At 41.5% G+C, this 11,792-nt stretch overlaps 1 protein-coding gene across 1 annotated transcript; it reads right to left on the reverse strand.

Annotated features, from left to right (window-relative positions):
* Window positions 1–103: 103 nt before the first annotated feature.
* Window positions 104–6,457, reverse strand: clpp.L (caseinolytic mitochondrial matrix peptidase proteolytic subunit L homeolog). The gene is given in 7 exon segments (NM_001095347.1): window positions 104–607; window positions 767–872; window positions 1,029–1,216; window positions 3,202–3,298; window positions 3,461–3,532; window positions 4,427–4,528; window positions 6,418–6,457. Coding segments are annotated over 7 exon segments (744 nt in total). The 5' UTR covers window positions 6,442–6,457; the 3' UTR covers window positions 104–452.
* Between the last annotated feature and the right edge of the window lie 5,335 nt (window positions 6,458–11,792).

Genomic DNA, 11,792 nt, shown 5'->3' on the forward strand with positions numbered 1-11,792 from the left:
TATTATGCAGACAGTCATTTTGCTTCTATTTTGTTTACAGGTTAATTAAGCAATCTCTTGTTTTGAAGCTGTTTCAATTACTCCCACTGTAATACCACAAACGTTAAAGATGAATATTCACTTTAATACCTTCCTGATACAATTCTAGATACAGGATTCTGGTTTGACATATTCTCTACCACCAGGAGGCAGCAGTGGGATCTAGTCCTTCTCAGATTGGCACGTCGTATGTAGGCCCAAAAAGAACAATAATCGCACTTATTTGACCTTGCTCCGAATTTAAACTGTTTTCAAAGTCACAATCCTTTGGGCGATTTCCTGAAATTAAAAGGGACAGACTACTGCAAATTTAACCCCCCCTGGCTCCAGGACTAGATGTGATACATTGCATAGGGCATTGCCCTTCCATACAAGTATTGATGAAAACAGACTATAGGCTGGTTCCCTTTCTGCTAGGGCTCAGATGGGGGTGTCTGGTTCTCCTTCTTTCTGACCAGTTCTGGTTCATCCTCACCATCTTGAGGGGGGTGCACCAATACCTTGTCCAAAATCCCAAATTCCTGGGCTTCCGTAGGGCTCATGTATCGATCCCTCTCCATTACTGACTCTGTGAAGAAGAACAGAAAGTTATCTGCTAGAAAATGGACTGAAAAGATTCCCATGGGTGCAACTATCTTCCCTGTGCACCAGCATCCCCTGCAAAAATACTGCATCCCTCATGCCTGGCACCTCCCTTGGATTTTAGAGGTTAAAGGAAAACACTTACCAATAACAGAGAGCGGCTGACGGGTGTGTTTTGCATAAATTTCATTAATCTGCTTCTTTAGCTTCAGGATTTCTTCTGCTTGGATAGCAATGTCTGTGGCCTGACCCTATAAAATACAATATTGGGGTTATCACCTTGATCATCAGACAAGTCTGCACTAATTCAATGTTCTCCTGCAGGTGATCTCCTGGGATGTTTGTATGACCCCTCTATGTTCTTTATATACCTGGTGTCACACCGGGCCAGACATCTTTGTTCTTACCCTGGCTCCCCCAGAGGGCTGGTGGATCATGATCCTGGAGTTTGGTAGAGAGTGTCTCATCCCGCTGGATCCAGCAGCCAGAAGTAAGGACCCCATGCTCGCTGCTTGTCCCACACACCATGTACAAATGGGATTCAGAATGTACTGCATTGTGTCATAAATAGCTAAGCCGGCTGTAACAGAGCCCCCTGTCAATGGAGAAAAGTACATAAAATCAGGGATAAATACACGTGGTTCATAGGGTGGGAGAAATGTGTTTAGCCAATCAGCAACAACTGGATTCTGTGTAGTGATTGACAAGGCCTTAGGCCCCCGGCACACAAAGCATTTGCTCCATTGGTCTATTTTCACAATGTAGAAACCCATGTCACTGTTCAGGGCGTAGGATCCCTGCAGGAGTATGCAATAAACCTGTATTCCTTTTAAACGGAGTGCCGTCCAATTCTTTGCGTTGACATCTCACTGTTCAGTCTTCCTGTCACCGAAGAGAATGCCATCTATCGTGAGATGTGACAGAGGGCTCCCTTTTTTTTTTAATCAGTTAATAGTGCTGCTCCGCCAGCATTCTGCACTGAAATCCGTTTCTCAAAAGAGCAAACAGATGTTTTTATATTTAATTTTGAAATCTGAAATGGGGCTAGACATATTGTCTGTTTCCCAGCTGCCACCAGTCATGTGACTTGTGCTCTGATAAACTTTAGTCACTCTTTACTGCTGTACTGCAAGTAGGAGTGATATCACCCCTCCCCCCCAGCAGCCTAACAACAGAACAATGGGAAGGTAACCAGATAGCAGCTCCCTAACACAAGATAACAGCTCCCTGGTAGACCTAAGAACAACACTCAATAGTAAAATCCAGGTCCCACTGAGACACATTCAGTTACATTGAGTAGGAGAAACAACAGCCTGCCAGAAAGCAGTTCCATCCTAAAGTGCTGGCTCTTTCTGAAAGCACATGACCAGGCAAAATGACCTGAGATGCACCTACACACCAATATTTCAAGTAAAAAATACACTTGCTGGTTCAGGAATTAAATTTTTTATGGTACAGTGAATTATTTGCAGTGTAAACAGTGTCAATTAAAAATAAAAACAAAATAATAAAAATCACGTCAGAATCCGTTTAAATGGCAGTCAGCGTGAGCAGTTACAGGCATTTACTCTGCCAGAAGGGAGAAGTGAAAGATGTTGGGGCATGATTGTGAAGATGTGATCTATTAACAAGAGGAATAGGGCAAACATAAGGAAAAGAAGCGACTTCCGTGGAAATGAAACTGACAGTTGGTAGCTGAGCTTGTGTTACCATACACTGTATCAGTTAGGGACTGGGACACTGGCAGCAGTGACAATACCAGTATTATTGTACAAGGCTAATGTAATTTCTCCTTATCTTTTTATTTGGTTACAATAAAAAGAAGCAGGGTCAGGCAGAGAAGAGAGACACTGCAGTAAGAATAGCAGGCATGTGTAAGAATTACCTCTATACTAGAATGCTAGAAAATATAACCAGTAGGACTTGTGCAGCATTAAAGCAACAGTAACGTAAAACGATTTAAATTGTTTTAAAGTAAATAAGCTGCTGCGTAGCAATGGGGGCAGTCATTCAAAGGAGAAAAGGCTTAGGTTACACAGCAGATAAGCTCTGTAGAACATAATGGCGTTATCTGTTATTATTTAACCTGTGCCATATAGACTTTATTTAATTTCCACCATTGCTACACAGCAACTTGTTTATATGAACTATAGTAGTGTTTCTGAAGCAAACTGATCAGTTTTACCAGAGCAGGGCAACAGTACATATTATTATTATCATTACTTTAAAATGCTTTCATTTTTTAAGGTTACTGTTCCTTTAACTACAGAACTGCAGGCTAAGACAAGCATATCTGCTCATTGATTCGAATTCGGCTTCAGCTCCTCTGTGTGTGATCGCACACAGGCTGACCAGATTCAAATCAATGGAGCAGGAGCACTGAGCCAATCTGCTTCTCTCAGCCTGCAAAGATTTGGCTAACAACAGCCGCTAACAACAGCCTGTGTGCCCGTAGCCTAAGGCTAGGGCCAGACAGGGCTGAAATCAGCCTTCTGAAATCCACAGAGCTTTTTTATAAAACACAACATAAAAAAAACCATGTCTGTCCTTGTCCTTATAGTTCAATGGGGTTTAATATACCTGGGCTATTGATGTACATGTGTATAGGTTTCTTGTTACTCTCTGACTGCAGGAACAGGAGCTGTGCAACCACCACGCTGGAAAGGGAGTCGTCAATCTGAAAAGGAATATTCCAGAAGCCGGTGAAATAATCAGGGAGTGAAGTAACAGTAGAGTGCAGGAAAGGTCAGGCCACAAGGTAAGGGCAAGATATAAAACCGGGAAACTGAGACAACACAAACAAGACAACCACAATCAGGGACCAATACATGGAACTCACAGGCCCCATTACGCAGATGATTCGCTCTCGAAGTAGCCTGGAGTATATATCATATGCTCTCTCACCGCGGCCCTGGAAAATAGGAGACACTTTTATTAGGAAAACCACTTTCATTTATTATATTGCAAGATAAAGTTTGTACCTTTAATTCAACTTTACAACTGTTATACACTTCAAAAGGATGATATATGCCAACTACATATTCTACATATAAAAATAACAAGAATCTCAGCCATAAAGCAGGGCATGACTGCTCCTTACAATGGGGATCAGATAGGATCTGTGCAGCCACTGGGACAGAATGCTCTGTTATACAGATAGCTAGAATCTCAGCTGCCATAAAGCAGGACAGGACTGCTGCTTACAATGGGGATCAGATAGGATCTGTGCAGCCACTGGGACAGAATGTTCTGTTATACAGATAGCTAGAATCTCAGCTGCCATAAAGCAGGACAGGACTGCTGCTTACAATGGGATCAGATAGGATCTGTGCAGCCACTGGGACAGAATGTTTTGTTATACAGATAGCTAGAATCTCAGCTGCCATAAAGCAGGGCAGGACTGCTGCTTACAATGGGGATCAGATAGGATCTGTGCAGCCACTGGGACAGAATGCTCTGTTATACAGATAGCTAGAATCTCAGCTGCCATAAAGCAGGACAGGACTGCTGCTTACAATGGGGATCAGATAGGATCTGTGCAGCCACTGGGACAGAATGTTCTGTTATACAGATAGCTAGAATCTCAGCTGCCATAAAGCAGGACAGGACTGCTGCTTACAATGGGGATCAGATAGGATCTGTGCAGCCACTGGGACAGAATGCTCTGTTATACAGATAGCTAGAATCTCAGCTGCCATAAAGCAGGGCAGGACTGCTGCTTACAAAGGGTTTTTGAAAGGATTACACATCACTGTGATGCTTTGTATCAGAAGGGATGATCCACTCATATACAAAACACACTTACCGTTTGCTCCACAACAATAGGGATGAGAGGAGAAAGTATTGGAGGGCTACAATGTACATTCCTGAGCTGTGTCAGTGCACGGATTCCTTTCAGCAACGGTCTCTGCGTTGGACAAAAATACTGTCACTGCTCATGGTACAAATCAGTCTCATTGTGCAATGTTATACTAAATTACTAACTGGCCACTCAGTCCGACTATACCGAGGAACTGACTTTTACTACATCGCTTCAAGAGTCGGAAACCAGGAAACAGAATGGGACAGCAATAGCAATTACATTAACACATAACCTTTAAAACTATTGAACAAAAAAGTAACATATATTGGAAATGTCACTAGAATTACATTTTCTTTCAGTATGCAAAAAAAAGTTTTTCGTTAAAGTATTTCCTTTAAAATAAAACTTAATCAATGACTCCAGAGTAAAATGACTGCAGTTTGTGACATGACACATATAATGAGATGTGAGGTAGATACAGAATGAAATTACACCCATTAAAGGGCTTGTTCACCTTTAAAGGAGAACTAAACCCTAGAAGTGAAAAGGGCTGAAAATGCCATATTTTATGTACTGAACTTATTGCACGAGGCTAAAGTTTGAGCTTGTCAATAGCAGCAATGATCCAGGACTTCAAACTTGTCACAGGGGGTCACCATCTTGGAAAATGTCTGTGACACTCACATGCTCAGTGGGCTCTGATTGGCTGTTGAGAAGCTAAGCTTAGGGCTCGTCACTAATTATCCAGCAGAAAATGAGCTTCCCTGGCTGTAATATAAGCTGATGCTACAGGTTTGCTGATTAATAAATTCTGATGCTAATTGCACTGGTTTCTGTGCTGCCATGTAGTAATTATCTCTATTAATTACTAATCAGCCTTATATTGTGACATTTCTATTCGATATGTACTAGTGATGTGCGGGTCAGGGTTTCCCTGACCCGCACCCGACCCTAACCCGCCCTGCTAATACCCGCGCCCACCCGCTTCCAGGGGTCCTTTTATAGATCCGCGCCGCCCCGCCGACATCACAATAATATCACAAAAGGGACGGGGCCAGCAGACGCGACACTATAAAACCGGAACCGGGAAGTCGGATGCTGGCATTTGAAGGTGGCGGGCGGGGAGTGTGTACTGTATATTGTGAGTGGGTCCCTAAGCTCAGTAAGTGACAGCAGCACAGAGCATGTGCAGTGAATCAGCAGAAAAGAAGATGGGGAGCTACTGGGGCATCTTTGGAGACACAGATCTTTACTGCTAAAGGGTTGTGGTTGCCTTGGGCTGGTACAGAAGCACAAAACATCATGTACACCATTTCTAGCTACTTCTTTAGTTAAGCTTTAGTTCTCCTTTAAACTGGTTTTGCAATTGTTTTTATCTATTTATTATTTGTGGTTTTTGAGTTATTTCGCTTTTTATCCAGCAGCTTGCGGTTTCAGCAGTCTGGTTGCTAGAGTCCAAATGACCCTAGCAACCATGCATTGGTTTGAATAAGAGACTGGAATACTAATAGAAGAGGCCTGAATAGAAAGAGGAGTAATAAAAAGTAGCAAAAGCATTAAATGTGGAGACTTGTTGAGCATTAGTTGTTTTAGATGGGGTCAGTGACCCCCTCATTTGAAAGCTGAATCAGAAGAAGGCGGCAAATAATTGAAAAAATAGATAATGAAGTCAAGGTAAATAACTGAAAAATATAAAAAAAAAAAGAAAAAATGAAGGGCAATGGAAAAGTTGCTGAGAATGAGTCAGTTCTATAACATAGTAAAGGGTAACTTGAAGGTGAACCAGCCCTTTCAAAAGACAAACTGCCCTGACTGACAAGGAACTGACAGTTGGGGGAGGGAATTAAAGTAAAACTAAAGGGAAAATGTCACAGGTTGCCGATCTGAGGATATCAATTCTTATTATAGCAACAGCGCTGTGTCCTGAGCCTGACACACACACATAAACACATATCCCCATCTCAGTGACCCTCAACATCCCCCCGCTCACTCACTGTGCCCCTCACGAATAACTCCATGCTGCTCAGTATCGCTGTCCCGGAAGTGGCGTCAGGAAGTACCGCAGGGCGCCGCCATGACAGTCGCTAGCCGTGTGCCGTCACGTGACCTAGCGCCATGACAACGAGACCTGCTCTAAACTTGTAATGGCTTGTGATGCTATTTCATATGGTATTATATTATATTTATTGGCAATTTTTATTGTAAAGATGGGACAGCAACTGCCATGTCTGGAGTGGTTGGCTGCCAGTGTTACTCCTGATATAATTATAGGGCAATTTATTATATATTAATACTATAATAAATGTAATGGACGGCAGGGAATATACCAGATTAGAGCATCATCTTCAGATAAAGCTACACCATTTTCCATCCTGCCATTTTGAATTTTAGGGTAGAAAAGCAGATAGACAATAAAAATTAGTCCAAATGCAATTTTACCTGGAATAGGGTTGTGACCTTTTCTGGAAAAAAATACCGGCCTTCCTATATATTTAGCTTTTTTTCCCTATTAATAACATTGGGATCAACCATCATTTTTACCGGCCAGGCCAGTAAAATACCGGCCAGGTGGCAACCCTAACCAGGAATAAAAAGTTAAAGTATGTTTTAGTATTACAGCAGTCATATGAGAAAGCATACCTCCCAACTGTCCCTTTTTCGGAGGGACAGTCCCTCTTTTGACAGCTCAACCCGCAGTCCCTCATTTGTACTGGAAAGTCCCTCTTTTCTCTGCACTGAACAGCCAGAAAAAGAAACAAAGTTTCTCACTTAATTGGCTTTTAGCAGAGAGCCCAGAACAGCTAACAGGTGCAAATCAGATACTTTGTAACAATTTTGAGACACAAAAACAGTTTAGATAAGGAGAAATATTTTCAAACTCTCATAACCTGCCAAATTTTGTAAAACAAACATGGTAATTAGGGGGTGTGGCCACAGAAAGGGATGTGGTTCTAAAAATTTGCTGCGCTACGTGCAGAAAAAATTTTTTTGTCCCTCTTTTTACTTCCAAAATGTTGGGAGGTATGAGAAAGTTTGGGAACCCCTCTTAATTCTTTGGAGATTTGTTTATCATTGGCTGAGCTTTCAAATTAGCAACTTCCTTTTAATATATAACATGCCTTATGGAAACAGTAGTATTTCAGCAGTGACCAAGTTTATTGGATTAACAGAAAATATACAATATGCATCATAACAAAATTAGACAGGTGCATAAATTAGGGCACCCCAACAGAGATATTACATCAATACTTAGTTGAGCTCCTTTTGCAAATGTAACAGCCTCTAGACGCCTCCTATAGCCTTTGATGAGTGTCTGGATGGCAGTATTTTTGTCCATACAAAATCTCTCCAGTTCAGTTAAATTTGATGGCTGCCGAGCATTCAAATCATCCCATAGATTTTCCATGATATTCGAGTCAAGGGACTGTGACATTCCAGAATATTGTACAGGTTGGATAAATGTCTTTGTAGATTTCCAAGTGTGTTTAGGGTCATTGTCTTGTTGGAATATCCAACCCCTGCAGCGTAACTTCAACTTTGTGACTGATGCTTGAACATTATCCTGAAGAATTTGTTGATACTGGATTTAATTCATCCGACCCTCGACTTTAACAAGGGCCCCCGTAGTCCCTGAACTAGCCACACAGCCCCACAGCATGATGGGACCTCCACCAAATGTGACAGTAGGTAGTAGGCGTTTTTCTTGGAATGCGGGGTTCTTCTTCCGCCATGCAAAGCGCTTTTTTGTTATGACCAAATAACTAAATTTTCGTCTCATCAGTTCAAAGCACTTTGTTCCAAAATGACTGTGACTTGTCCAAAATGAGCTTTTACATACAACAAGCGTTTCTGTTTGTGGCGTGAGTGCGGAAAATGCTTCTTTCTCATCACCCTGCCATACAGATGTTCTTTGTGCAAATTGCACTGATGTACAGATACACCATCTGCAGCAAGATGTTCTTGCAGGTCTTTGGAGGTGATTTTTGGGTTGTCTGTAACCATTCTCACAATCCTCCGCTATTTTTTTTTTGGCCTGCCAGACCTGGGTTTTACAGCAACTGCATACCTCCCAACTGTCCCTTTTTCGGAGGGACAGTCCCTCTTTTGACAGCTCAACCTGCTGTCCCTTATTTGTACTGGAAAATCCCTATTTTCTCTGCACTGAACAGCCAGAAAAAGAAACAAAGTTTCTAACTTAATTGGCTTTTAGCAGAGAGCACAGAACAGCTAACAGGTGCAAATAAGATACTTTGTAACAATTTTGAGACACAAAAAACAGTTTAGATAAAGAGAAATATTTTCAAACTTTCATAACCTGCCAAATTTTGTAAAATGAACATGGTAATTAGGTGGTGTGGCTTCAGAAAGGGCGTGGTCAAACATGTCGCTGTACTATGGGCGAAAAAAAAAATTTGTCCCTCTTTTTACTTCCAAAATGTTGGGAGGTATGCAACTGTGCCTGTGGCCTTCTATTTCCTGATTACATTCCTTACAGTTTAAACCTCTGAGATAGCTTTTTGTAGCCTTCCCCTAAACGTTTTGGAAGAAGGATGAAAGCATAGGTTTTTAGACATTTCTATAAGACCCTTTTTACATCCAACATCATGTTAGGTCCCCTAAGGCTTGAGCCACACAGGGCCGAAATCAGCCTGCTGGCTGCAGGCCGATTTCAACCCCTACCGCAGGCAGTAGCCTACTTTTTTTTTTTCCGAACCCTTCTGTTGGTCCATTGCAAACACATTTGCCGGATTTTTTCATGAAATGCAAAGCCGCGCCAAAATCTGCCAAGTGTGTTCATGCTGGGGCCAAAACAGTGGTTCCAGATACAAAAAGAAGAGGGAGGCTACTGTCCACGGTACATAGGTCACAGATATATTAAATATCATCGATTGGTAGATCTGAGAAATTAATCAGATGATGGAGTGAAGGGGAGTGGGGAAGTTCCTCTTTAAATCTTGCTGTTCTGATCATTCAGGCTGTCGGCCCAAACAGATGGAACAATAGAATGGTGTCCATGCTGTTATTGGCCCAACTTATGGTATCCATTTATTCATTGGATACTCTAAGAATCGGTCACCATCATCCATGATAATTCTTTCTCACTTACATTCTAATACCCATGAGGTATAGACACAGCAATAGGTTCCATATGAATGCCCACAATGCACTTGAGTACACATGTTCTTAAGGTTGCATTGGTACTAGTCGTGTTTTACCTGCAATGGTGATGTATCATGTATGATTGCATGTAGTCCATTTAACATGTCTTTTAAAATCCATTGTCTGAATTGTACATCGCACTCGGCTTCTTTTTGACAGGATTTCTCAAACTGTGAATCCAGGGATCCAGCGTGAGACCTACATGCAAACCTGGTGTGGCTCGAGCAGACTTCATACATATTGGTAACTGCTGCTACATCTAGATTCTGAAAGTGCCGAAACATTGCTTTCCAATTGTAAAACCCTGAAATACACATGCAGATTGTAGGCCGTGCATAGTCAAAGACCTGTGTGTACACCTCTGGCGCCACTTTCGCAATTGTCAAGAATGCAATAAAAATCCATGGAAAATCTTGTGCCTAAATACCTCAAATCAAAATGTCCTCTAGTAACATAGGCTAAACCCTTTGGATTTCTATACATATTTTGAAGGACATTATCACATTAACTAGAGTGAATTTGGAGTTAAGCAAACATTAGCATTTAAAGGGGGACTGTCACTCAGACAAAAAATACTATATAATAAAATTCCTTGGCAAATTAAACATGAAACCCCAAATTACATAACTGTTATAAATGCATTTAAAAATCCCAACTGTAATTCATATTTTGCCTTCACAGCAATCCCTTTCACTTTCAGTTCTGCACTTCCCTAATACCCCTGCATTCCTCACATGCCCCTCCCTCCTCACTTCCTATAATGTGTAACCTGTGCAAAGCTAAAGGCATCTGGTGCCCTATTGTGGCCAATACACAAGATTTTGGGATGCTGTAAAGCTTAAAAGGAGAAAAATGGTGCATAGAGCCCACATCAAAATTAAGGGCACCACACCTTGTGTTAGGGTTGGGTAGGTTTTGGCAAGTGGGTGACTGGGCGGAGGGCAGTTCGAGGGGTAGGACTGGCGATGTCGGGTTGGGCCCAATGATGTTGGGGACGGGTCCGATGACGTGGCGATTGCCGATCGATGATCACTGCACCATTCACTGTACGGATTTTCTAATTTGGAAATCCGGACAGGCAGTTTTCACCTGGACAGCCCTCCTGAAAACCGGGATGTCAACCCTACCTTTTGTGTTCGAAAGTTCAATAATGCAGTAAAACTAGGGATAATTTCACTAGTTTACCCCAGGATGAGGGTGCATGTCAACAACAGAAACATGCAAATATGTAGTGAGATTTCCCGAATTAAAAGTACAAAGTACAAAGTCATTTATTTAGGACAACAAAAAGTGGCCTTATGCGTTTCATGCCTATTGGGGCACTATAAGGCTCTATGAGTAAGTGCCCCAATAGGCACAAAATGCTTTAGGCCACTTTTTTATTATCCTAAATAAATGACTTTGTACATTTAATTTACTTTTCTTTGGAATTATTAGGAAATCTTACTACATATTTGCATTTTATGATGTAAAGCTTGTCTTAACAAGTGTCCACAAAATGGCACCTTCCTGCTTGCTTTTAATCATGGATTCCAATTTATAAGTAAATACTACCTTACTTTATAGGGGAACTCCACCCAAGTAATAAAAAAAAAGAATACAACATTAAAGGAACAGTAACACCAAAAAATGAAAGCGTTTTAAAGTAATTAGCATACACTATACTGTTAGCACGCACTGGTAAAAGCTGTGTGTTTGCTTGAGAAATACTACTATAGTTTATATAAACAAACTGCTGTGTAGCCATGGGGGCAGCCATTCAAGCACAGGATACACAGTAGATAGCAGATAAGTACTACTATAGTTTATATAAACAAGCTGCTGTGTAGCCATGGGGGCAGCCATTCAAGCACAGGATACACAGTAGATAACAGATAAGTACTACTATAGTTTATATAAACAAGCTGCTGTGTAGCCATGGGCTACATCACATGCATGCGGATAATAGGGAGCCGGGAACTACGCATGTGACAAAACATGGCCGTCCCCACCTGGAGCTCTCTCCCAGTGCAGATGTCATAGTGCTCACTACAAGTATTTTATTTTCCTTTGGTGGGAGAAACATTTTCCCCTCAATTATCCTTTAAAGGTGGGGTTCACCCATATACTAACTTTTAGAAAGTGAGGATACACAGTAGATAACTGATAAGTACTACTATAGTTGATATAAACAAGCTGCTGTGTAGCCATGGGGACAGTCATTCAAGCA

The sequence above is a fragment of the Xenopus laevis genome, chromosome 3L, assembly GCF_017654675.1.
Source record: "Xenopus laevis strain J_2021 chromosome 3L, Xenopus_laevis_v10.1, whole genome shotgun sequence".
Lineage (NCBI taxonomy): Eukaryota > Metazoa > Chordata > Amphibia > Anura > Pipidae > Xenopus > Xenopus laevis.